Below are 26,401 nucleotides of genomic sequence, written 5' to 3'. Positions count from 1 at the left end.
TTTTTTTTTTTAAAAGCAGCTCTGTATTGGAATAAAGACAATTTTCTAAGGTTTCTGCAATTTCTAAATTGTCAGTCAAGGTTTAAAGATAAAGATAGATTTAAAGATCTTGCCACTTCATTGTGTTCAAGGTTGTGGCTGCTGAGTTGTTGCATAAAGTGCCAATTCTTTTTCAAGTCAGTTTTTGTCCTAAGCACCGTTCTTTCATCATCCCAACCAACTTCATACAAAAACGAGCTAATGTAGTATACCCTTCTGGGCATTTTTTTTGTAAAAAGAGAACGTTAGAACAGATATGTCCATGACTTATATCAGCAATGTTTGGCTATTTTGTATTTCACATTACTTATATAACATATGATACTTTATCATTTGATTATAATAATTATATAATACTTTTCCCCCAGCCACAAAACTACTTCAATTCACTGCCAGGTTATAGTTTGCTGATGCAACTCATCATTAAAACTCCATAATGTTTCCAGACTTGGTTGATTGCAGACATCATTCATATTCTAGGATCAATATGGGTACAGCATCCACCAATCTATTATCTATAATCACTTTATCCTGAAGAGGCTCACCTATCCCACCTCACTTTGGGCAAAGGCAGGGTTCACCCCGGACAGGTCGCCAGTCCAACACAGGGCCAACACATATAGAGAGACCGAAACAAAGACCATTCACACCTAAGGGCAATTTGTAGAATCACTTAACCTAACATGCATGTCTTTGGATGGTGGGAGGAAGCCAAAGTACCCAGAGAGTACCCACGCAGGCACAGGGAGAACAAGCAAACTCCACACAGAAAGGCCCCGGCCCAGGATCAAACACGAAGCCTTCTCGCTGTGAGGCGACAGTGCTAACCACTGCACCACCATGCCGCCCTGGGTACAGCACGGGACATGTAAAATAGAGAAAATACTTACTTAATGTTCCAAACTGCCTTGGCTTTTAAAGCATTATCCCACATTATCCCATAATGTCTGTGGGAGTTTTGGACCAGTCAGCTAATTTGATGTTCTGGAAATGTGTTGTCAGCGTAACTTTCTACAAATAAACTGAAAAACAAAATTAATGGTAATGTGTAGCCTAAAATATAATTCAAAATTTACAGAGAACAAACATGATATAGGCTATATTGAAGGAAGGTCATTGAATATATCCTTTCAATATATATGCCTTGAATTGTCTCTTATAGTGAAATAATAAAGATACACATTTTTGGAAAACTGAGAAATATGTCAAATATAAGTCAGGTGTCATCAGATCTTTAGTGCAGCTGATTTTAGATTTTGACCTTTGCTTTGATTATCTTTGATAGATAATCAAAGTGAAATATGGCTTTCAGGCCCATACTGTACGTGACCAGTCTTAGAATTTACAGTGACCCATTATTTATATTAAAATAAATGTAAAACATAAATTGTTATTTCTGTTTTCATATTTTTGTTTTATTCTTTAAATTCAACACTCATTTTATTTTATTTGTTGTAATTTTAATTTTATTGTGCAAACTGCATTAAATTTGTGATTTACTTTCTCATTACTTTAGACTTCTTAAGCTTAGTTAACAAATTGATCAAACATTTCTCTAAAATAAAGAAAATATACTAAAGTCTTTAGTCCAGATTTATGTTTATGTGTGAAATACTAACATACAGTAGAAGTCGTTTCAGAGTTTTGTTCTTGGCTATGAATTGGACTGTTTTGGCTTAACACTTAACTTACTCTGTGGACCAACTTCTTGCTGTGTTTGGTTGCTTAACACTATATTCATGACGCTTCAGAGGGTATTCAGACTCCTTCACTTTTTGCAAGCTTTATTTTGTTGTAGATTTAATTTAACATTGATAAATTTAGCATTTTTTTCCCCATCAATCCAATCTCAATACACTATAAGGAGAAAGTAAAAACGTTTTTTATAAAGTTTTGCAAATTTATTAAAGATCCAAAACTGAAATATCTAATTTACAAAATTCTGCAGATCCTTAATTCAGCACTTTTAGCTTGAAGTATTCTTGGGTAAGAATATCTACAAACTTTTCATAGGTGGATTTTAACATTTTAAGACATTCCTCCTGACAGATTCTCTCAAGCTTTGTCAAATTGGACGGGAAAGATCTGTGAACTGCTATCTTTAGGACTCTCCACTTATAATCTATGGGGCTTTAGTCTGTCCATTTTCTGGGCCACTCAATGACCCAAGGCTGTTTGCTTAAATTCACTGCCATACTGAAAGGCAAACAATTATCCCAGTCTTATGTCACTGCACTCTGGAGCAGATTTTCTTCAAGGACATCGATGTGTTTGGCTGCATTCAGTTCTGACGAGTCTTTCTCTCCCTGCTGCTGAGAAGCCTCCAATAGAATGTTGCTGTTACCACCGTGTTTCACCACAAGTGTGGTATTACAACCCTGACAATGACCTTGCTAATTTGCTCAATTTGGCTGCATGGCCAAATCTAAGAGGAGTTACAATAGTCAGACCACTGCGCTCCTGAGAAATCTTACAGCTTTAGAAATGGTTTTATTCCCTTGTCCTGATGCCCTGCCACAGTTTTATCATGGGAGACCTTTGGATTTCATGGATTTGTTTTTCTCCTGACATGCAAGGTGAATTGTCTGCCTTTGTAAATTATGTCCAAATCCTTCAGATTGCCACAGGCGGACTCAAGGGAAGTTTTGGACAATGTCTCAAGCTAACCGGTTGCAACTGACCACAATAAATAATCTGAATAAATACTAAATCTGTTTTAGAGTTTAATAATTCTGAAAATATGTTTTCATCCTGTCATTATGGGTTAATGGGGAAAATGTCATTATGGTTAATATCAACAATATTTTAATATTATTTCACATAAAGATAGGGTGCTAAAAGTGCTAAAATTTAAATACTATAGGAAACCATATTTTATTTTATTTTTGGTGTTTTTTTAATTTGTATTTTTATTTTTCTTCTTTGCATGCCCGACCATTTAGCAATTTCTGTGCCAAAACACAGTAATATGATGGCATATTGATAAGAGGCTGCTGGTTTTGCACCAGGACCCTACACTTAAAACATGTCTTTAGAAGCCAGACAATTAATGAAAATGTCAATTCTGAGATGATTTCTTTTGTATAAAGTGCAACTCAACAGTTTTCACTAAATCAAGTAACACCTTGATCTGCCTTACTTCATGAAAAATCTTGAGCAAAATTGAGATGTACCAGAAACAAGGGAAAAGGTGAAATTTGCTTGCCACCTGGCAGCAGATAAATCTTTATTTTGTTACTTGGTGAACCAGCTGAGTTTAATTACGCCAGGTAATCCCAGTATTACTACTGAAACATGTGACCAGTGGTTTCCAGTGGGTTAGCAGTAATGTTAAGAATAATAGCTGATATGTGTGGCTCAATAATGGAAAAACACTACTTTGATCATTTTATACAGATACCGTTTTTAATTTTAAGATTTGATTCAATTATTTTTATTAGTAATAGTTTTTGTATTGTGTTCTCTGGATTTAAAAAAACAAAAAAACAAAAACACAGAGCTGTGGCTTCACCTTGCTGTCACCAATTTAATCTGCCAGTGTGCCAAATAGAAAGGGTTGGATTTTGACAAACCCATACCTCACCTTGCCTTTCACTAAGCCTTCACAGTTTTTTAGGTTGCTTTTTGCTCCTATTTCCTATTTTTTAAAGAAATTTCAAAACCAAACTGAGTAATTTGCCAACAGATGATCCCATTTTAAATCATCACCGAACTGCTGATTTATTTTAAGTTGATCAGAGCATGAATTGTTGGTTTGCTTTGTGTACCAGTTACTTAGCAGCAACATTTCCAGAAAATCCTGTTAATCTGTCTTCTTTGTTCCAGCTTTCATTACAGAAGTGCATTGCATTCACATAAGAAACCAAATTGACAGTTAATTTTAATGTGTCAAAAAACACTAAGATCCAGATCTCTTTAAAATTACAAGACCTGGATATCCTGATTATGCAAAAAGATCTCATAATTATGAGGAAGGATCTCGTAATTACAAGATCCGGATCTCATAATTAAGAGATCCACAACTCATAATTATGAGATAAGCTATAAAAAAGTGGTTTTCTTATGTGAATGTAATATGATTCAGTATTTCAATAAGGAATTAAGACATATTTCAGTAGAAAATATGCATTAAGTGAAATTGGGGTGTTTGGCCATTGGACCAAGCTAAAACACCACAGTGACAGGTTATCCCTTTATGAAACTGTTATGATGTACAGTATTGGCAAATAGCTGCTGTTAAGATATCCACTGGACCTAATTCCAACATCATTCCACTAGAGTTGTATTTTTCCTTTTTTCATTTTATATTCCTTGTTTTAGTTCTGGTTGTGTCTCCACCAACTGAATGAATTGTATCTTTAACTGAAAAATGTTTCACTTTCTTCACCAGCTACTCACAAACTTTTTCCACCTGCGGTTTGCTGGAACCTTTTGCTTGGTTGATGAGAGCATTGAGACAAAACCAGACAATAAACCAAAACTTGGAGCTAAAGACAGATACAAATCTCAGTGTCATGATGCATAATTCTCTCTGGGTTCACAACACAGTCATGCCATCTATTGGTACTACTAAAATATAAATTATTGCAACTTAAAAATGTCTTATATTTGTCTTTACAAGTTGATTTTATTGAAGCCGCTAATAGTGGTCAACCTTTTCCTTCTTCTTTTTTGAGTGTCTTGTTCAGTTACGAAGTGGCACAAACATATTTGCTATCCATAAATGTCATACAGCCCTTTGATCAAGGTGACTTGCAACAGTTTCGGTTAAAATGTTGCATGATGTCTTCAGTCATTTCAATGAATTTCTAATGAAAAAAGGACACTTTGGATCAAATAGAAAAGAAATGCTATGATTAATGTGTTGGTTTTTTTGGGTGTATTTTAGAAAAAATTTCAGCATATTTTCCTCAAAACAAAGTATTTATTGTGATGATCCACGACAAATTGACAGCTTTTTATCTTATGTTGCTCATATTTTTATTTATATCTATAGACCCTGTTTTGTCTTTTTACATGTTTTTTAATTGTTGTTTTTTCGCTGCCTCAATCATGTTTTTCTTGAAACATCTCCTCCATAGACCTCCTGTGTCTTATATGTACTTTTTGAAATGACAGTTTACACTGTTTGCCGAGTCATGTTGTGCCTGTTGTAATAACTCTTCTGTCTGATCCTCTGTAAAGTTTGTGAGCTACTGAATATTTTGATGCATTATTGGTTATAGTTTTCAAAGCAGAAGTAAAAGAGAACAGAAGTCCTGATGTTGTTTTTGTGCCCGATATATCAAAACTACTAATCAATCTAAGTACCTCTAAGAGCTTTTATTTTTGGAAATCCCCTGCGAGTGAATTCTCTCTGATGCCTGCAATTTGTACTGGTTTATTCAGTTTTCCCTGTGTGTGCTTGTTGCACTGTCAGCATGTTTGACAACAAGAGAATGGAATGACCTGTGATGCGTTCTGTGTTTCTAATGCCAGAGCTACAAATAAATCATTTTATCCTGTGTTTTTTTTTCTTTCTAGAAGTGTCAGCTTTGACTTGATGCAGATGGTGGCTGTGCTGTTTTTATCAGCAGAGTCACAAACTGTCTCTTTGACTGTGAACCCTCCCCAAGAGTCTGATGTGTCTGTCTGAGGTGTGTTTCTGTTCTGAAGAGATTCTCATAAAGTCTCAACTCTACTCTCAAACCTTTCCTTCTTTTTGTTTTAAATTTTGGATAAATAGATAGGGCTCTTTTGCATACAATATAGGGGTTCAGTAGGAACAAAATTATAATTTTTTAACCCAAGACCAAAAAAAGAAATCTTTAAGGACTTGTGAGTTGCTAATTTAACATATGATATTGAAACGTGTTAGGCATAGTGAGGAATCTGGGCTGAAGTTGTGGATCTAGTCATTGTTTCAAAAATAAATCAATCAAGCAATAGTTATCTGTTTAATTAGAGTAATGTAAATTGGGGATGGGGGAATCATTATTCTCCAAATGAAGTAAAAATTAATTATGAATATTTAACTTCATTAAAGTCGCAATTACTTGTTACTATACACCATTGGCTTGATTCTGTATTATTTTTTCAGATATTAAAAAAACAGCACTGTAGAGGACCTTCAGGAATTATAAGAACTTTTATTTGAAGCCAGCAAAGTGTGCAACAAAACAGCTACCTTTGTGGCTAACTGGGTCTGCACCTTATTTAAAACCCCGGGTGGTGCCACATTAGCTACAGTGCAAATGTAGATTGCTACATTTCAGTGAATGTTTGTGTTTTTGTAACAAGCCTGGAAGCTGTGTTTAGCTTGCTGCTATTTCTCTAATGCAGTCTGTTGTCTTCTTATTGTTTGGTCTCAATACCAGATCATTTGTTATTACAAGTCTGGAAACTAGAAACTAACAACAACAACAAATAATTACTCATCTTCTGTCCATTTAATTGTGATTGGGTGGGCCTGCAACCTGCACTCTCTGTGATAATGCGAGTAGGCCTTAATTGTAGCCATTGTTAAGTAACTGTAAAAATGTGTTAGCTTTTTTTTTTAAATGGGGGGGATAAGAAATATTTTATTTAAAAAAAAGTGTCTCAATGGTGCATTCATGACAGGACACCTTGCTGCTCCTCGTCACAGAACAGGACTGCCCCACCATGGTAACGACTCTGACCATAACACTAATTTTAAGGGTGTATAACCACACCCATCTGGCACCTTCTGAACACGGAATCAAACTAATAAAAAATCATTTGGAAAAAAAAATATTTAAAATTTCTGTTGATTCAGCTTCTTTTGACACATTTCATGAAGTATGATTAATACTTCTGTTGCTTTTGACACATGCTGAAGTATTTGGTTTATGTAACAGTTGTAAAACATTAAAGAAAAGCTTTTTGATTTTGAAAGTGTTATAAATTGGAACTGAACATGTATGTTTTGATGAGTATCTTGTAGAGTCAGTTGTTTACATTTTATCTAGCTGAAGCATTTGTTATAGATGATGATTGATTGACTTTGTAGTAAAGCCATACAGGCGTTGTGAGATTTGACAGCTGATTAAAGATGACTTAGTACTATAATAACTTTGGAATCATTTGTGTTTGTTGTTGTTATACCTCACCACTATGTGTGTGAGTTAATCACACTAAGCTCATTGATTTAACTATTAAGGACGGTTTTTTTTTTTAGGCTTTATTGTGGATGCCATGTTCAAAAGTATCATGGTGCTCCTTTCAGGATCAAAAACTGTAAATCCCCTATCTGCTGAGCTTGTTTTTTACACTGGTTGGCAGGAGAAATATGGGTGCAATGATCCAGTTCAGTTAAAAATAATTTACTTGAAGTGTAACTCAACATCTCAGGTCAGTATGGCTTAATCTTGATGTTTCTTTTAGATGAAAAGAAAAATCTGTTTCAGTCACTTTTAAGCATAAAACCACCACATTAACTAGATACATGGTCCCCCTTGAATACAAGCACATGGGTAGTTTTCTTCCTATTTTTTTCCCATCAAGTCACAAGTTATTTAATTCCTCAAGACTTGTGACCTATTTTATTTTGCCTCTATAGACATCCTTGATTTGTATAATTTGTATGCTGATGATATCCAATTTATACACTCTGTAAAGTATTGCCTGATGTAACGATTATTTTCTCTGAAAATGTTTTCATCAAGATGCCAATTCTATGAAATTCCAAAGCTCTTTAATTCATATTTGGAGGAGAAAAATACAATATGAAACCCATGTAGGCAAAATAGTTGACCATTAGCAGTGTTTCAAACTATTGATGCTCGTAAAAGTAAATTTGTCATCATAAAAAGAGACGCGTTACCTCAAATTGACAGTGTGGAAGAATTTATTTGTATGTTGTCCTAAGAAACTTCTTACCAAAAGAGAAAATATGAAAAATAAAAATAAATACCCGAGAACAGCAAAATCAGTGGGAATGTGAAGTATAGTTACAAAAATAACTCAGAACTAATTTTAGTTCTTTTTACATTTGTGTTAATATTTTTTTTTTTTTTTTTTTTTTTACGAGAAAAGATAACACCCCCCCCCAAAAAAAAAAACCACGATGTGGTGTAGTAATTATAGCTGAGCTACAACACCCTTTCACTAAGAGACCATGTGATTTGCACTCCTATCTCCAAAAAACAACAAAACAAAACAAATGTAAACATAAAGAATTCAAACTGCATGTGTATATTAGCTTCACGTGTTTCGAACCATCATCCTTCAAGCAAGCAACCAACATGCAGAACAGAACTGAGTTCAGTTTACTCAATCAGGAGGAATTGAGGTTCCTTCAAATTTAAGCACTGATGAACTTTTTGGATATTAACAATATTCAATAATAGAACAAGCAAATGAACCTAATTTTCTACTCATGATTTGAACTAGATGTCCCAGTTCTGTTTGTTTCTGTCTGTGCGCTAGATTTACTTTTGAAAAAACAACCAAAAAATAAAACTACAGTATGTCCTCCTCAATAAGAGCATGCAGAATATTAAACAGTTGGTACAAAGAATCACAAAGCATATGTCCACAACCACAAAGTCTCCAATTTTTTGTGTAAATGCATTATCTCATAATTATGACTTGCTATTGAAAATGTACAAGAATAATGAGGCAGGAAGTGGAACATTTCAGAACTTGCCTGAGAATCTTCTGGTTTTTAGCATTCTTCAGTATTCAGGAAGAATTTCAGTGACAGCTCATCCAATGGTACAGAGCAAATTAAGCTGTTAATAGCTAATTTAGTGTACTTATTTTTCAAAAATGTGCGCAAACAGGAAAGAACCCTGCATCTCACTGTATGTATGGCAACGTTAAAAACGTTAACCGTTTCTCATTATTACAAGGATAGAGTGAGTTGCACTATGGGCTGCAACATGAGCCCTGTGTTTTTACCTGTGGATGTGTACAAATTAAAAACAGATGTAGTTACTACCAGTTTCTTTTTGCTGTGCACCGTTGGATATACTGCCAACCATGACTGAACTGCTGTGACACTGCAGAATTCTAAAACACCCCATGATTTTCAGGTAAGGATTTTCTGAATTCCTCAAGATCATTTCTTGTAATTATAATTCATAATTACAGGATATCACCGACAAACTTTGTGTGTATGCAACACACTTCCCTTAGTATCATGCGTATTTTGAGAAAACACGTACTGTGTAACTAAATGTGTGTAACGTGTCCTCAGTTGGTCCTGTGGTTTGATTGAATTTGGATAACACAAAGTGTAAACAGAGATTTTCCTCCTTTTTTTGATTCTATCTTTTTTTGTCGTCTTTGTTAATAGAAATCCCATAAAGAAACTAAACTCTAAAATCATCCAACATGTCATTCTCTAAATTTAAAAGCTTGCCCCACAAGCAAGTGAAAATACAGCAAACGCAATCATTTTCAAATCACAAAAACAACATAAACTTAGAAAAAACATTCAGTATAAATAATCTCTTAATTGTGTAAATCAAAAACTGCTACAATAACTTCCCACCATTCCGTGCAGTTTTACCTTGTTATGTTTCTTACCCTGCAATATGATACAACCAAATACTGCATATAAATGTGATTTCAGCACAGAAAATCCCTCATTATTAAAGAACGGTCAGCAAAGAGCCATTGGAGAAGTCGGTTGAACACTGTTGTTTGAGAACTGAAAAATAAATCTGTATGCTGCTGTAGCGAAAAAAATTCCCCCTCGGGGATTAATAAAGTAACTACCTAACCTAACCTAACATCCCCATCCTCACCAAACTGAGGACTCGAAGGCCACCAAACTTTAGAGCAGCTGGATGATATATAAAATTCACACTCCAAAATGTACTTCTAACTGTTAAAAGCTTACTCTAACAGAATTCAGCAATCTAGTGGAAGACATTAAAAAGTACAAGGCACCTTAAGGCACCTTACTTAAAACCATATCATTACTGCCACTAGTGAGATTTTCTTTGATGTGTAAAAATATCTCCCTATCAAACTACTGTGCATTTTCTTTCTGTGGCAAAGAAGCGGATCGTGATTCTTTTGTATATTTCGAGGCGAACAAAGAGGCTTTGTCCTCCAGGAGCTTCCTTTTGCTGTGGTTATGGTTGTAGTTCCTTGAAATCACCAGCAGAGGGTGGAGCGTATGTGAGCTACAAGAAGTCCTACTAGACAATATTTTTTACAGAAAAATATAATAAAAATGGAATACAACTGGTACACTCCCAGGTAATTTAAAGACCAATCGTGAGAGGTTTAGTCAGGGCACAGTAGTATAAACAAACTGTGTACATGAAAAAAAAAATACAGTAAGGACAGTAGGGATTTCAGTAATAAATACATAATGAGATTCTCTTTGTTTCAATGCTTGGCACCATGTTTTATGACTTTTGTTTGTAAATTTCTTCAGAAATTAATTGGAGATTGTAGCCAACGTAAAATAAATAGTTCAAAAACATTTCAGCCAATACCGCAGGAGAAAAAAAGGGTCCTGGTGGGCACAAATAGGATTTAGTTTTTTACTTTATGACGATACCAACAAAACAACAATCGGCATATTTTTCAGCTAGGGTTAGATTTAGGGATGTGTTTTAATGTAAAAAGCTTCTTTTTCATGAATGTATATTCATTTTTTTGTTGTGACAGAATGTAGAGTTGAGTTTTAGACTTTGGTGACGTTGTTTGTTTGTTTCTGTTGCAGCTGATCGTCGTCTTCCTCGTCAACGCTCAGGTCCAACCTCAGGTTATCCAGAGTCTGACGGATCGACAGGTTCTCCTTACGCCTGTTAGAGACAGAGATGATGCTTTATTTGTTTACCCCCCAAATTATGGCATGGTATGTGAATAAGAGGGCAAGAGATGTATTTTTTTTTTTTTTTTTTGCATTGATACCACAAGAGGAAAGTGAGAAATTACTGTATGTTGCTGAACTGACCTCTGGTAACCATAGCAGCCATAGATAAAGATAAATACGAGAAATAATAATAACTGATATTTTACTGTATGTGAACAGTTAAAGGGACTTGCTGCTTAATATCAAAGAGGCATATTCAGGCCTACCAGAGGAGATTGTATTATCCTCAACCTGTCTGTCTCTGTATGTGTGTGTGTGTGTGTGTGTGTGTGTGTGCGTGTGCGTGTGCGTGTGCGTGTGTGGAGTTTGTACTTGTTCTGCAGGTGCTGGTCGAGCAGCTGTCTCTGCAGTCGGCTGGTCGTCTCCCTCTCCTCAGTCAGCTCTCTTTGGGTGTGCCGGTACTGCGCCTCCTTTCTGCTTGCCTCCTCCTCTGCCTCATTTACTTGCCGCTTTAGGGAACGGATCCTCTGGCTCATCTGGAGAACCAATCAGAGAGCTCTGGTTAGTGTGAGCAGTAAAAACATAAAAACACCTTCACTTTCACTTTTCATTTGATCCATTCCAATGCAAGACATCACAAATTATGAACTGATTTGTGATGTGGATGCGAATACTCCACTGTTCAAAAAGAGTACATCCTCTCGTATCTTAACACTAAAAAAACACAACATAGTCTCCAAATACACAAACTTTTAGTTGAAGTTTGGTTCTGATGACGATTTCATCATGAAATTATATATTTAACTGAGACCAGTGGCTGGATTTGACTGAATGTATAGGAGGTTTGTGGGTTGCCTCTTGCCTCCAGAACAGTGTTCTACTGCCCTCATGTGGAGAGAAATTGTATGTGTAACACTTTGTGTGTGTGTGTGTGTATGTGTGTGCGCGCGTATGTTACCAGGTCTTTCTGCTCCGTTGCTATCCGGTGCTCTTCCTCCATCTGATCACTCAGCTCGTTGATCCTCCTCTCCAGTTTACTGATGGTGTTGGTCAGAGTCGCTTTGTTCCTGCACAAAACACACACATCAGCCAACCACACACTTTAAAAGGCCGTGCCAGTCTAATCATACACTAGCTGTAAGTATAAGCAAAACCAATACCGTGGTAAAATATAGTTCATATCAAAGCGAACTGTTCTGCAAATTTTTGAGGGTGTTTTTTCATTGTTTTCAAAACAGTCAAAATTCATTTTCAAACTTTTTAAACTTGCTTGAACAGAAATTAATGGCTGTTTGGAAACAGCTATAATCCAACAATCCAAAATCAGAAAATGATCAACAACAATATCAAGAATACCGGACTGCAGACTATTAAGAAAGCAATGTTTATAAGTGATGTACTACGGTGCATCCGGAAAGTATTCACAGCGCTTCACTTTTTCCACATTTTGTTATATTACAGCTTTATTCCAAAATGGATTAAATTAATTTTTTCCCTCAAAATTCTACACACAATACCCCATAATGATAACGTGAAATAATTTGTTTTGAAATTTTTGCAAATCTATTAAAAATCAAAAACAAAAAAAATCACATGTACATAAGTATTCATAGCCTTTGCCATGACACTCAAAATTGAGCTCAGGTGCATCCTGTTTCCACTGATCATCCTTGAGATGTTTCTACAACTTGATTGGAGTCCACCTGGTAAATTCAGTTGATTGGACATGATTTGGAAAGACACACACCGTCTATATAAGGTCCCACAGTTGACAGTGCATGTCAGAGCACAAACCAAGACATGAAGTCCAAAGAATTGTCTGTAGACCTCCGAGACAGGATTGTATCGAGGCACAGATCTGGGGAAGGGTACAGAAAAATGTCTGCAGCATCGAAGGTCCCAATGAGCACAGTGGCCTCCATCATCTGTAAATGGAAGAAGTTTGGAACCACCAGGACTCTTCCTGGAGTTGGCCGCCCGGCCAAACTGAGCGATCGGGGGAGAAGGGCCTTAGTCAGGGAGGTGACCAAGAACCCGATGGTCACTCTGACAGAGCTCCAACGTTGCTCTGTGAAGAGAGGAGAACCTTCCAGAAGGACAACCATCTCTGCAGCACTCCACCAAGCAGGCCTGTGTGGTAAAGTGGCCAGACGGAAGTCACTCTTCAGTAAAGGCACATGACAGCCCGCCTGTAGTTTGACAAAAGGCACCTGAAGGACTCTCAGACCATGAGAAACTAAATTCTCTGGTCTGATGAAACAAAGATTGAACTCTTTGGCCTGAATGCCAAGCGTCATGTCTGGAGGAAACCAGGCACTGATCATCACCTGGCCAATACCATCTCTACGGTGAAGCATGGTGGTGGCAGCATCATGCTGTGGGGATGTTTTTCAGCGGCAGGAACTGGGAGACGAGTCAGGATGGAGGGAAAGATGAATGCAGCAATGTACAGAGACATCCTTGATGAAAACCTTCTCCAGAGCGCTCTGGACCTCAGACTGGGGCGAAGGTTCAACAGGACAACGACCCAAAGCACACAGCCAAGATAACAAAGGAATGGCTTCGGGACAACTCTGTGAATGTCTTTGAGAGGCCCAGCCAGAGCCCAGACTTGAACCCGATTGAACATCTCTGGAGAGATCTGAAAATGGCTCCCCATCCAACCTGATGGAGCTTGAGAGGTCCTGCAAAGAAGAACGGGAGAAACTGCCCAAGAATAGGAGCCAAGCTTGTAGCATCATACTCAAAAAGACTTGAGGCTGTAATTTCTGCCAAAGGTGCTTCAACAAAGTATTGAGCAAAGGCTGTGAATACTTATGTATGTGTTATATTTTCGTTCTTTATTTTTAATAGATTTGCAAAAATTTTAAAGAAACTATTTTCACTTTGCCATTATGGGATATTGCGTGTAGAATTTTGAAGAAAAAAAATGAATTTAATCCATTTTGGAATAAGGCTGTAACATAACAAAATGTGTAAAAAGTGAAGCGCTGTGAATACTTTCCGGATGCACTGTATATGGGCTATTATTACATATCGTGCATCGCTTCTAAACATTGCTTTATGGGCTATTATCACATCATTTATATTTAGTAACCATCTGTTCATGTGCACATGCTGTGAAAAGAGAGGTGTGATGAGCTTTTCTTTCAGCTTAGTTTTTTCCCTCTTTAGAAAGTGAATGAAAGATCAACCAACTGCAGCATCACCATCAGAATATTTAAGTGTTGAGAACAAGTCAAACTGTTCAAATTGTTTACTTGCAAAGTCTGCTGAACTGTTTTTTTTTTTAATTTTTTTAATTTTTTTTAACTCAACTCAACAACAAATGACCGTGTAAAGTTTCATGTTACCTTGAGCATAAACCTAACAAATCTACTCTGAAATCAAAATTAAAGGGACAATTCAGTTCAAAATATGCAGTAGCAAGTGGCAGAATTTGTTTGATATATTATTACAGTTCAAGAGATTAATTTCCCAGTTTGTGGTGGAATTTAACTTAGGCCCATCATTGCTGTCAAGCTCACAGAGATGATCATATTACTGAAAATGGGAATCACATCGGTCCCAAATGCCCTAGACAGCGAGTCACCGATTCGATTGCCAGCTGGCAGGACCTCTATTGCATTTCATTCACCTGATCTCTTTCCAAATAATTTCCAAATATGTCCTGCCGATCTTGATACTGGCATACCTAATAATATGGTACACGTTTGTTTGTCTTTATGACATGTGAGGTCTGGTTGCAGTCTGTATTATCAGTGCTCATTAACAAGTATTTTTTTTATGTGCTCATCAGAGTAGAATAAAAACTGGAATGTCAGTCAACGGTGTGTCTATTTTTCATCGACGAGGACCGAAGGAGCCAAATGACCGGAGTGAAAGTATACGGACCGAGGACCTCATCATACGGACAGACATGGCACATTCATTGTCCGCTGCCCGTGCTGAGAGGTTCTTTGTTTTCTGACTGACCTCTCCTCGGTCCTCAGAGTGTTCTCCAGCTCCTTGAGTCTGCTCTCTGCCCTGGAGATGACGTCCTCCTGAACTCTGGAGCTCTGGAGCTCCTCCACCTCCAGGCGCACCTCTCGCAACTACATGCATAGAAAGAAATTGTTTAGAGATGAAAAGCACTTAACCAGTCATTACATGTACAGATTTGAAACAATGCTATTAATGTAATGCCATGTTTATATCAATATTCATTAAGTGATTTGTCACTACTGTTTTCACATCACTACACTCTTATCTATTTTGCTTATTCATGAAATATTTCAAACTGTGGTTGGGTGTAATTTGTTTTAATAAAAATTGAGATGTGTCTGAAACAGAGGTGCCCAAAGTCTTTCCAATGAAGAGCTCAAATTAATCTGTATGTTTTGTTATGTAAAATTACATTTAATTAAAATGTAAAATATTTTGCAAAACTAACCTTGTAAATTAGAGATAACATTTCAGAATAATTAAAACACTACTCTTATGTATGCAAAATAGTAACTGTATTATTTTGAAGAATTGTTTTTATCAAAAACAGTTGATTTGCACATTTTTTCCAAATTTTCTCTCGTCAGTGCACCACTGCCTCGATATCTGTCAGTCCTGTTAGCCCAAAGTCAGTGACGCAAGACACACTACAGCACCAGGAGAGAAAGAGAATACTATTATTCTTTGTAGATAAGATGTATGGAAACTTTACAGCCCTCTGAGGTACGTTGCCGTGAAACTCATATTATGTACTGCAGCACAAAATTTATGGTTCGTAATCAATATGTTAGGATTTTACAGCACTTAAGGTGTAAGGAGGATGCGCTCAAGCTTGTCAAATGCCTTGGTGGATCAAATGAAAGAAACTTGGCCCGTAGGACCAAATTAGGCTTTTCTGGTCTATAACGTCACTGGATTTTGTCTGTGGCAAATTGTTAGAAAGGCTCAGATGTGTGTATATGAGGCCCCATAAAGTAAAACTGTGATACAATTGTGTACAGTCGCCTCAATAACTGTAAATGGTAGAAGTTTGTAACCACCAGGACTCTTCATTGAAATGGACATCAAGAATAACTCAGTAACAAGGCCAGAAGGGCCTTGGGCAGACAGGTGAAGAAGAACTGAGCGAGCGGTCAGTCAGAGATGGAGGAACCTGCTGCCCTTCATGATAGAGCAGCCGGACCGAAGCTGCTCTGATTCAAAGATGCCAGATTCTCTGGGTTAATGAGTCAAAAAACATTTTGGCAGAACTCTAAGCACTATGTCTGGTGAATAGTAGATACTGCTTATCACGTGTTAATACCATCCCTTCAATAAAGCACGGTGGTGGTCACATTATGCTATGGGGGTACTTCCCAGAAGCAGTGACAGAGAGACTCATCAGAACTAAAGGAAGGATGAATGCTGCCAAATACAGAGAGAATCCTTGCAGAAAACCTGCTGCAGAGAGTTCACCTTGAACTGGGGTGACAGGTCAAAAGCCCATAGGGTAAACCACAGAACATCTGTGAAGAGAGCTGAAGATGGAAGTTCACAGACACTTCCCATCCAATCTGACAGAGCTAGAGAGGGTCTGTTAGGAAGAATGGGATGAAGGGCCCAAATCTAGGTGTCCAAAGCTATTAGAGGTTTAGCGAAAAAGATGTGAAACTGTAACTGAGGGGCTCCTACAAAGTACAGAGTTAAGGCTCTGAATACTTTTATAAATGAAAGAATTCAGTTTTTGATTTAAATAAATTTGAAAAACTTCTACAAATTTATTTTTACTGTCTTTATAGGTTATCGAGAGAGGATTGATGGGAGTGGATTGATACCAATTGCATTAATTTTAAATGAAATCTACAGCACAAAAAGTAAAGAGGTCTGAGTACTTCCTGAATCCAGTCTGATTTAATTTAAAAACAGTGTCTCCCGGTTTGTACCGCAGAGAGCACTGACAAGTTTCATGTGAAATATTCTGCTCAATACACACACACACACACACACACACACACACACACACACACACACACACACACACACACACACACACACACACACACACACACACACACACACACACACACACACACACACACACGTTACCTGTCTGTCCTTGGCATCCCTCTCACTTTCCAGCTGGTCGTTCAGATCTTTCTCCTGAATCAGCTTCAGCTGCAGCTGCTCAGTCTGTCAGCAAACATTAAACTGTATCAATACCCAAAAAGATCAAATTTGTCAGAACAATTTTTAGCTGAACTGTTTCCTGCTTCCAGCGTGTTTACCTGTTCGATTGCTCTCTTGTGCTTGGCGGCCCATCTCTGCTCGCTGTCATGCAGCTCCTCCAGATCACTCTCCAGATCGATCATCTTCTCCTGAAACACACATACACACAAACACAAAAACAAACAAGACAGCTTGTGGTCACTCTTCATGATGTCAACTGTCGCTCACTCAAGTTATTTAGAAATGGGACAGATTAAGTATCTTCAGAAATGGTGACGCATATACGTATATTTGGGATTATAGAATTAGCACACTGACTACTAAACAGGATTTGCATAATTAATACCACATTAACCCCAAATTCTGAGGGTTTGCATGACTGATTAATTCAAGTGGACATCTCTGTTCAAATCATTGTGTCATGTGCACTAAGACACTGTGGATGCTCCTTGATGTTGGGCTGGAAACAGCAGGAGTTCCCTTTAAGGATAAAACATTGGGGAAATGATTTTTAAAGTTTCTTCAAAATAAATAAGCTTTAATTATGGTTATCTTTTTTAAACTGGTATATACATATGCATTATTGTTTACAAATATGTAATGTACTAAATGGAGACATCTTGTATTTATTTTATTTACCCAAAATAAGTCCTCGAAAGAACGAAAAAAAAAAGTTAAATATAAATCTGTGTCTAGGTTTTAAAGTAGTAGAAATCATTAAGTATTGAGAGACAAAGTAACATGTTTTGTTTTTTTTCTTTTCACGCAAGTTTAACAACATAAAAAAAGGAAGAACACTTTGACATTCCATTTCTTTTTTGAACCTCCTAAATAGTCATTTTGTGTTTCACTGTAAAAATATTGTTTTGCATATCACAATATTTTAGATTGAAAATGTACAGTCGCAGGGCGCTTTTCCCTGGTGAACGTTTCTTTGGTGGCTCCTTCAGAAGGAATTTTTTAGCAGGAAAGCTGATGTGATAATTGATTTAGCTTGAAAAAGTTTTTGTACCTGAGCCTGTTTGAGTTGTTTGGCCAGGTCATCTCTAGCCTGGTTTGTGCTCTGTAGCTCCATGGTGAGGTCATCCACCGTCCTCTCGGCCTGCTTGCACTGCAGCTGAAGCCTTTCTTTCATCTGGATTTCCTCCTCCAGCGTCCGTTCCTTATCAATCAGTTTACCAGAGACCTGCACACAAAAATGCAGAAAACAAACAAACACCCTGAGGCTGCAGTTTTACCAAAGGTGTTTACAGCCTGAGTTAATATTAGTCTGTTAACAGTCTCATGTTAGCTTGTGTGTTAACAGGCTAATGTTTAACATGTTAGTGTGACATGCCTAAACTTTTCAGCAGAGACTCAAGTGTTAAACAGGTGGATGTACCTCTCCTTGCAGTCTGCTGACGAGGGCCTGCAGCTTCTGCAGTTCCTGGTCCTTCTCCAGCAGAGACTCCTCCAGCTCCTCCACCCTCAGCTGGGCGTCCTCACGCAGTTTCTGCTGCAGGTTCAGCTCTGCGGCAGCCTGTGTGGACACCTGCAGGGCTTCTCCCACCTGGAAACACAGAAACTTACTGTATGCTGTACATCTCTAAATCCATACACACCCACACACATGCATACAGCTTTTTCTGGGCAGCTCACAATACTATATTTATGGGGAAGCATTCATTTTAGAAGACATGTAGAAGTTTTATGAACCTCTTTTTGATGACCAGAATTGGTTTTGTAATTTGTTTACTTGCTGTGTATTATTGTGTAATTGGTAAGAGCTCAGGGACCAAGGTAAATATATTTTACAATCCAAATATAATTGAATTGAATTGACGGAATTAGTTAAATGTCTTTCTATTAAAAATTAAGAACCCCATAACAGACTGAAATTTTTGTGGAAAAGATGTATAATTAGATGTATACCAATTTAACATTCCCATCAATTTTCATTAGAAATGTTAAATTGGTATACATCTAATTGGTTCATTTCAATGAATTGTTAGTGTACCCTCGTGAGTCTTTCAGTTTCAGCATGTAATCCTCCATCATTTAACCCTCTTTCTAAATATCTACTTCAGTTTGAATGAAGCTCTGTCCTGTTTACGACTCATACTTGAAAGAACTTACTAAGTTCTTCCAAAAGAATTTCTATAGAAAACTATGGCTGTTTATCAACTCAAGCCCACAAAATATGTAACTGAAGTAACTGTCTTTGTCTCTATTTGTTCATGTCCGTACCTCCATCTCCAGTCTAACGATGGTGCTGCTAAGTTCAGACGTCCTCTTGTCTTTGGTTTCTTTGTCGACCTCCAGCTCCTCCAGCTGTCTCTCTGCCAGCCACAACTTCTCAGCCAGAGTCTTAGCATGCTGTGTCTGCTTCTCCAGGTTCTCCTGATATTACACACACACACACACACACACACACACACACACACACACACACACACACACACACACACACACACACACACACACACACACACACACACACACACACACACACACACACATATATGTTAGTTAGTTGGTGTTTCATTAGTTTAACAACATCCAAGAAGAAAGAACATTTTAAAAACTAAAAGTAGGTTTTGGATAATGTTTGCGTCAAATGTAAGGCCAAAACTAAATTTCAAATATTTCCAGAAACTCATTCTAAGAAAGGATAACCTTCTACTTGTTATATTAGGATGTTTATACAATGAGTTGTTGTTAAAACATACAAAATCAACATTTTCATTTGTCCCTCAAAAGTCCTCAGCTCGTCTGCAATCAGAAACTATTTTGTTGTAAACCAAATGACAAATGTTTGGCCTCTTAAGGCAACCTGATTACCTTGTTTCCACTGTCTTGTAAAACTTTTAAAATATAGATTTTTGTTTTATTTCTTAGATATAAATATAATTTAAGATAAAAACATGTATCTTCAAATATTTGTTTATTTTTACAGTGTTGCTGTGAATGCCTACAAAGCATTTAGTTCAACTTTACACTCTTCAACTGGAGCTTTTCTGTTTACTGCAGATATACACAGAAAATCATGCTAATCTATGATAAAAGGTACTTTGTCTTATTGTGATCTGAACCATCAGTCAAGTAGTTTGCATCATTAATTCATTCCAGTTTCTCATTTTAGCCGCTCTGGTGTAACTCTGTGTACCTCAGCATCCTGGATCTTGTTTTTGAGTGACTGCTGGAGGAAGTTGAAGGCATACTCCTGAGTGTTGGCCTCCACCATCATGTCCCGGGCCCCCTTCACCTCAATCTGCACAGCAAAAGTCAAGAGTCAATCATGCACATGTGCGCATAACTACAAAATCCTTCGATCTATACATCCAACTCTCCATCACACCTCCATCTCTCTGTATCTCTCTCCCATGGACTGGCCCTCTCTCTCCATCTCTACCATCTGCTCTCTCATCCTCTTCAGCTCATTGGTCAGCTGAGAGTTGGTCCTTAGCAGGTCCTCATTGTTCACAAGCAGGCCGCGCATCTCAAACCTTTAAGGACAGTGATCAGACTGTTATGTGCCAAACCTCATGTGTTTACACAGCGAGCAGGGAAGCCAAAGAACAAGAGGGGTTAAAAAGGAACTTGCTGTAGTGAAGAAGAATCTACTGAGGCTGTGGTCAGTGAGTTCTTGAAACCAACGTAACAAAAATTCTACAAGCCTTAACATCAACCTTAACCTTAACATCAAGCTAAAAGCAACTGGCTTCTTGTGGTTTAAATTTACAGATACTGTACAAACAACTCCACTCACCGGTGATTTTGCAGTGTACTGATCACATCATAAGTACATAAAAAGTAAAATAACACATCATGTCTGACCTGATCTGGTTCCTCTCCTTCTCCATCTCCACACTCTCTGCCTCCAGGAACTGGTTGCGCTGCAGTGAACAGACACCCCATTTAAAATACTGTTTTCTTCTCTTGAATAATGTTATGTTATGGTGTATATTGTAACTATTAAAAATACAAAGACTTGGCTGCGACATCATCGAAGTTTACATATCTCCAAGGTTCACGTCCTCCATTGGACGTGTGTGGACTCTTACGGTACGTGTGGTAACAAACGACAAACATATAGCAGAACTACATGTGTTTGAAACACAAAGAGAAGGATCAGATCAGGTCTACCTTCTGGCAGCTGTCCAGCTGCTTGGTGAGTTCCTCTATGTAGTCTTTTTTATTGGGTGCCCCCAGAGTGGCAGAGCGCATGCTGTAGTGGTTAGGTACCACCTGTAGCAGAACATGTAATGTGAATATTAAAACACATTACACGGTGAGGAAGTGTCGTAGTGTGTGTGGATGTGTCAGTAAACGTACAGTGTTGTTCACTTCGGCCCTTCTCCTCAGAGTGTCGTAGGCAGAGAAACGGGGGCGGGGGGAGGCAAGGGTGGGCGTGGGAATGCCTACTGGACTGGTGCTGCGACTGTTGAAGCTGTACATGTTCATCTCTGAGGTGGCAGGAGACAGACCTCCCTGAGTGTGGAGATAAGGAGAAACACAGGGGAGAGTTAGTAACTTGCTCTGATTTCCTATTCTGTGTAAATCATCAGTTTTGCATTTGCAAATGCATACTGATTGTCTAAGGTTACAAAACACATAGGTTCTAGTATAATAATATTCATATTCATTCTTACTGTACATTGAAGTGACAAAAATATTTCTAAATCTACAATGCTGATGAAATAAAACCAACTAATTGGTCTGAGGAAATGGTTTTACAATTTTGCTGACACATCACAAACCTTAAACTCGGACATTCGGTGAAGGGGTTTGTACTCCACAGAGGTGGACGTTATGTATGGACTGTTGAACACCCTGGGAGGGCTGTCAATGACACCAAGCTGAAACACAAACAGTGCCACACCGGTATGTTACTTTAAATTGATGGCAGAAGGTGAGACACAAGAAAACCAGAAATAAAAGAAAAAATTTAAAATGTTAGAGCATACTGACAGCAAATTCAACAGCACAAATGTAGCCACGGTTGTTGTGGTTTGCCCAAATAACTTTACATTAAACAGAAATAAACAGCAGCGGGATTGCAGCAAATGCTATGTGCTAAAATGCAGCTATATCTAGTAACAACCCTGTAAATGTAAGACATTTGAACACTAATAAAATGTTGTTGTTTTTTTAAATGGTGTTTGATTACCAGTAAATCCAATTCAATAACTTTATATCAAAATGATGTGATATAAATGATGCATAATACATTTATCACATTAATATTGTAGAATTTAGAAAAATATGTGATAAATCACTGACGAGTCAGTTTAGTTATTTGCAATAATAGATATTTATTTTTGTACATTCTACTGTATTTTATGTCATTTTGCAATAAAAAGGTCCATGTTTTAAAAATCTAAATAGATTTGGGATAAATAAGTTCTCAAATGATGAAGAAACCTACACACTGCAATTGTTGGAATATTTGGCAACTTTGGAATCTAAAAACAGAGTACAAGATAAGACAACAGTAATCATTGTGCCAGTGCATTGAGATGATTTCATCCTGTTTCCAATACAAATCAACTCCAAGATTTTCCTAGAGTTGAAAATCTGCATTTTGGAATAATAAACTAAGGGAAAATGGCCCTTTGAAGTCCCTCTCCACTCAAAAATATACTTTAAGCTTCACTAGTTGATGTATGTGAAGAATTTAACACTAAAAGCTGTGTTTTTTTACATTACTCTGCTGAAGGGGGAAAGTGCACTGAAAATCCTATTTTAAGGGGTGGGACTTCTAAAATTAGTTATGATGTCACGAATCGTTTGATGGCCGATCATGGTTCAATATTCAATTTACACAAGTATGATGTGGAAACTCGAAACCTCCAGTGCACAAAATACTGACAATGGAATTTACAGTGGAGAAACATATCTTGTTTCCGACATTTAAACTTTAGAAATGAAATACATTTGCATATGTATAGATTCTGATATTTTCAATGAAGGATAAAGGGAAGATGTATTTTTAAGTATTTTTTTAAAGATAATTGTTTTTTGAAGAAAAAACACATAACCACAATTATTGTTCAAAGTAGAGTATTTACAGTATATCCATCTTAAAACATGTCTGAAGGGAATCTTTAAGTTTCAGTACACACCCAGATGTTTTTTTGCTTGACTAAGTAAATAAGAACTTTCGGTTTCACAAGACTGAGAGTCCTGCAGGTCTTTGATAATGAGATGCCTTGCAGCTGTTTTGTCCAGGAGAGGGCACTGTTTAATAACTGGTGCTGTTTCTGTTGAATCCCAGTTACCCAGCAGCAAAGCAGATTCTGATTATCATTAAAAAATATATATAATGAATCTCCCTGAACCCAACCAAACACACACCAACAGAAGCCATGGTCTGCCTCACCTACCCTGTCAGACATAGTGTCCCAGTCCCGTGAGGCCAAGGACTCCAGGGACCCTCGGTAGTGGTTCAGCCCCAGCCGGTTAGTTTCCAATGGGGCCAACTTGGGGCCGTTCTCCCCTACTGACCCGCCGCCTCCCGGACCATCTGCATCTCTGCCACTCAACCCATTGGTCTTCAGCTCGTTGCTGAGGAACAGTTGATATTTTGGGTTCTGGCTGCTTGACACCACTCTGGGTGTGGAGAGCTCCTCTTCTGAAGGGCTGTCCAGCTGTTTGTTCGAATCAAACTCTGACTCCTGAGGAAGACAGGGGCAGAAGTTGGGGAAACAGGGATGACATAAATCTGGATAAAACAAAAATACATCTGCTAAAGGGGGAAAATGAGACCTGTTACACAAATATACAGCACTGGCAATGAATTATGCACGTGCCATTTTTGTCAGTGAGTGACTGTGAGAAAATGAATATATGGCCCAATCAGGTAAAATAAGGTAAGGAGGTTGAGGAGATAACAAAATATAGCAATTTGAAAGAACATTCAAGATGAGGTAAAGTGACACATTCACACTGATTTACTTTGACAGGGAAACGTTTTTTTAAGAAAAGACTAAAATTAAACTGCCTGACTGTACTGTATAGTTTACTGCAAAACATGTATTGTCATTTCAGTCTTTTCTGGCAACTAGATCCACAAGATATGACAAAAACACAGCGCTAATTTATTATCACCTTCTAAAGTTGTTCTGGCTGACATGTTGGCAAACAGCAGCTTGCCTAAGTTTAATTTTCACTCTTCTTTAAGCTCTGGTTTGGCCCCCAACAACTGCTACATGCTATGCTCAGGAGCTAATTCTTTCCTTGTCAGTTGTTTGATTCCTGACTAATGGATCCTTAGCTATAAGTGAAAAATACAGATTTTAAATAACCAAAGTTAAATAGCCAATGTGACTTCCTTTGGTCCACTCCATTCCAAAAGGTTAAAGTGATGTGAAAGTGAACTTGAGTAAAAGTAATAATCTGGCAGCAGCTAATCAATATGCACAAGCAGGAGAGAAAGTTGTTTCTGGCGATGAAAAGAGACACACAATGGGCTTGAAACACACAGTTGGAACTTGTTGCTCTGATTTCAGGTCAGGTCAAGATTTGTGAAAACAATGACTTCATCTCACCTTGGCAGAAACTATTACAACACAATACGATTTAAACAGAAATTCAAAGGGAACAGAATGCAAAAATCAGCATAAGGTTCCATCTGTTTCAAGCACTTTCCATCCAGTAAAAATCAACAATCATAGCAGGAAGGGTTGGTATTTTTTTAGACCAAAGAAAAAATGGTAACGAGAAGTTCAGCTACAGGAGAATCAAAGAGAAGAGTACCATTTGCTCGATCTGTCAGTGAGTTTGAGGCCATTTTGATCAGTGATTGAAGTGAAGGTACTGTAAAATCTTAATGTGGATTCAAGGTTTTGAGTCACCATGCGGATTAGTACGGAGGTTTATTCAAGCAAGAAATGCGTTTAAAACACCTGCCGTGCCATCTTCACGCAGAGAAGATGCAGAGCTTTTCATTTCATGCAAGGACATCGGAACAGTCAGTTTTGTTTTCTCTTACCGATCCCATGCCAGAGTCAGCCACTGAGTCTCTGCCAGAGTCTGTGGTGTATGTTTTGTTCCTTGGTTCTGAATCAGTCTTCGCAGTGCTTCCCCCTACTGGACAATCAATTCTGGCAGTTATCGGACTGTCTCTGGTGCCTTTTTGAGCTAATTCAACACCTTTCTGAGGGGTTTCCCTGAATGGAGGAGTCACAGTAATGTTGGGAACTGGACTCCCATCTTCTCTGGTGCAGTTCGGCGTGGATGGAAATAAAGACTTGAGGACCTCCACAGAAGAAGACTTTGGGAGTCGTCCTGCTCCAGAAGAAGGGCTCTGTGGAGAACCCGAAGACATGATGTGATCCGGACCAGAGAATCTACTGATCAGGTCTTTGACGCTGCCAGCTCGTTGCAGTTTGGAACTGCAGGACTTATAACTGACTCTCCGGGTCTGCTCTGTCTCTTCTTTGTTGGTTCTCTGATGAGGACAAAGTGGTGATTGGGAGAAGGAGGAATCGGGTGCATGCTGAAAGAGGTGAACACAACAGGTCCCCAAAACAACTGTTAAAAGAGAGATTGTGCAGGAGATGTGCCTCGTTAGCGGTGGCTGACATGGCGGACAATATAAAAATATCACAGTTTAGACCATGTTTACTATATCTTATCCCTACAATTTCTGGGTATTAAACCGTTATGAGCAATGTTACTAATCAAATAAACAGGGCTACTTTATGGCAATGTTTTAATTTTGCAGACATTTTACCATATCATCACATATGCTTGAGACAAACATTACGACCACTTACAGGGAAATAAATTATTATTAATTATCTCATAAAAATGGCACATTCACGGTCTGGAATATATTTGTCGACAAGGAAATAGTTGTTTTTCCTAGTCAAGGTGGAACTCAGAAATAGACGGGGCAAAGATCTGAGTGACTTTGACAAGGGCCAAATAATTGTGGGGAGAAGACTATAGCGCGGCAAGGGCTGTGGGGCACTTCCAACAGTATTGAGTGGGTAGATACCCACAGTTGTCCGAGGAGGAACAAACCATAAAAAAGGTGATAGGTTGTTGGGGGATGTCCTTGAACAACGCTGAGGAGTGGCCTCAATGTCTTGGTGCCTAATATCACTTTTGAGGGTTTGTGGAGTCCATGGCTGCATCTCAATTCACATAGTTATGTATTTGCACTTGCTATTTTGAGTCTATAAGTCTGTTCACACTAACAAATAAGGCAACATGCAGTGCACAATGGGTACCCAATTGGTGTACTCAAAACAGTTAAAAAGTATAAAATGGTCAACACTTTTCAGTCTCGTGGTTGCCATGTTGGTTAAGCAGCAGAAGGGGACCACCGAGCTATTTTTCAATAGCTGGAATTGGCCTTAGGATCCCCCAGGAAGCTGTGAAACGTTGCTGGGTAAAAGGAAATCTTGG

The 26,401-nt window shown here is 37.9% G+C and overlaps 1 protein-coding gene across 2 annotated transcripts in view; it reads right to left on the bottom strand.

Annotated features, from left to right (window-relative positions):
• Positions 1-7,867: 7,867 nt before the first annotated feature.
• Positions 7,868-26,401, bottom strand: part of LOC138625491 (myosin heavy chain, embryonic smooth muscle isoform) — a 67,546-nt gene continuing 49,012 nt past the window's right edge. For both annotated transcript variants that reach the window (XM_069706449.1, XM_069706457.1), the window contains 16 exons: positions 23,371-23,661; positions 21,745-21,843; positions 21,320-21,475; positions 21,131-21,232; positions 20,822-20,880; positions 20,343-20,490; positions 20,151-20,255; positions 19,232-19,384; positions 18,387-18,554; positions 18,018-18,191; positions 17,065-17,154; positions 16,886-16,969; positions 14,792-14,910; positions 11,775-11,883; positions 11,189-11,352; positions 7,868-10,805 (listed from right to left, as the gene is read on the bottom strand). In XM_069706449.1, the coding sequence (XP_069562550.1) occupies positions 10,685-10,805; positions 11,189-11,352; positions 11,775-11,883; positions 14,792-14,910; positions 16,886-16,969; positions 17,065-17,154; positions 18,018-18,191; positions 18,387-18,554; positions 19,232-19,384; positions 20,151-20,255; positions 20,343-20,490; positions 20,822-20,880; positions 21,131-21,232; positions 21,320-21,475; positions 21,745-21,843; positions 23,371-23,661 (2,142 nt within the window). In that variant the 3' untranslated portion in view covers positions 7,868-10,684. The remainder of the gene's footprint in view (positions 10,806-11,188; positions 11,353-11,774; positions 11,884-14,791; positions 14,911-16,885; positions 16,970-17,064; positions 17,155-18,017; positions 18,192-18,386; positions 18,555-19,231; positions 19,385-20,150; positions 20,256-20,342; positions 20,491-20,821; positions 20,881-21,130; positions 21,233-21,319; positions 21,476-21,744; positions 21,844-23,370; positions 23,662-26,401) is intronic.

This window comes from Brachyistius frenatus, unplaced genomic scaffold (genome assembly GCF_029030835.1).
Source record: "Brachyistius frenatus isolate BFR_SWC_R1_liver_20210118 unplaced genomic scaffold, ASM2903083v1 Contig_3, whole genome shotgun sequence".
NCBI classification, from domain to species: domain Eukaryota; kingdom Metazoa; phylum Chordata; class Actinopteri; family Embiotocidae; genus Brachyistius; species Brachyistius frenatus.
The sequence above is the reverse complement of the archived record's forward strand: the minus strand, read 5'-3'. Positions and strand labels throughout refer to the sequence as shown.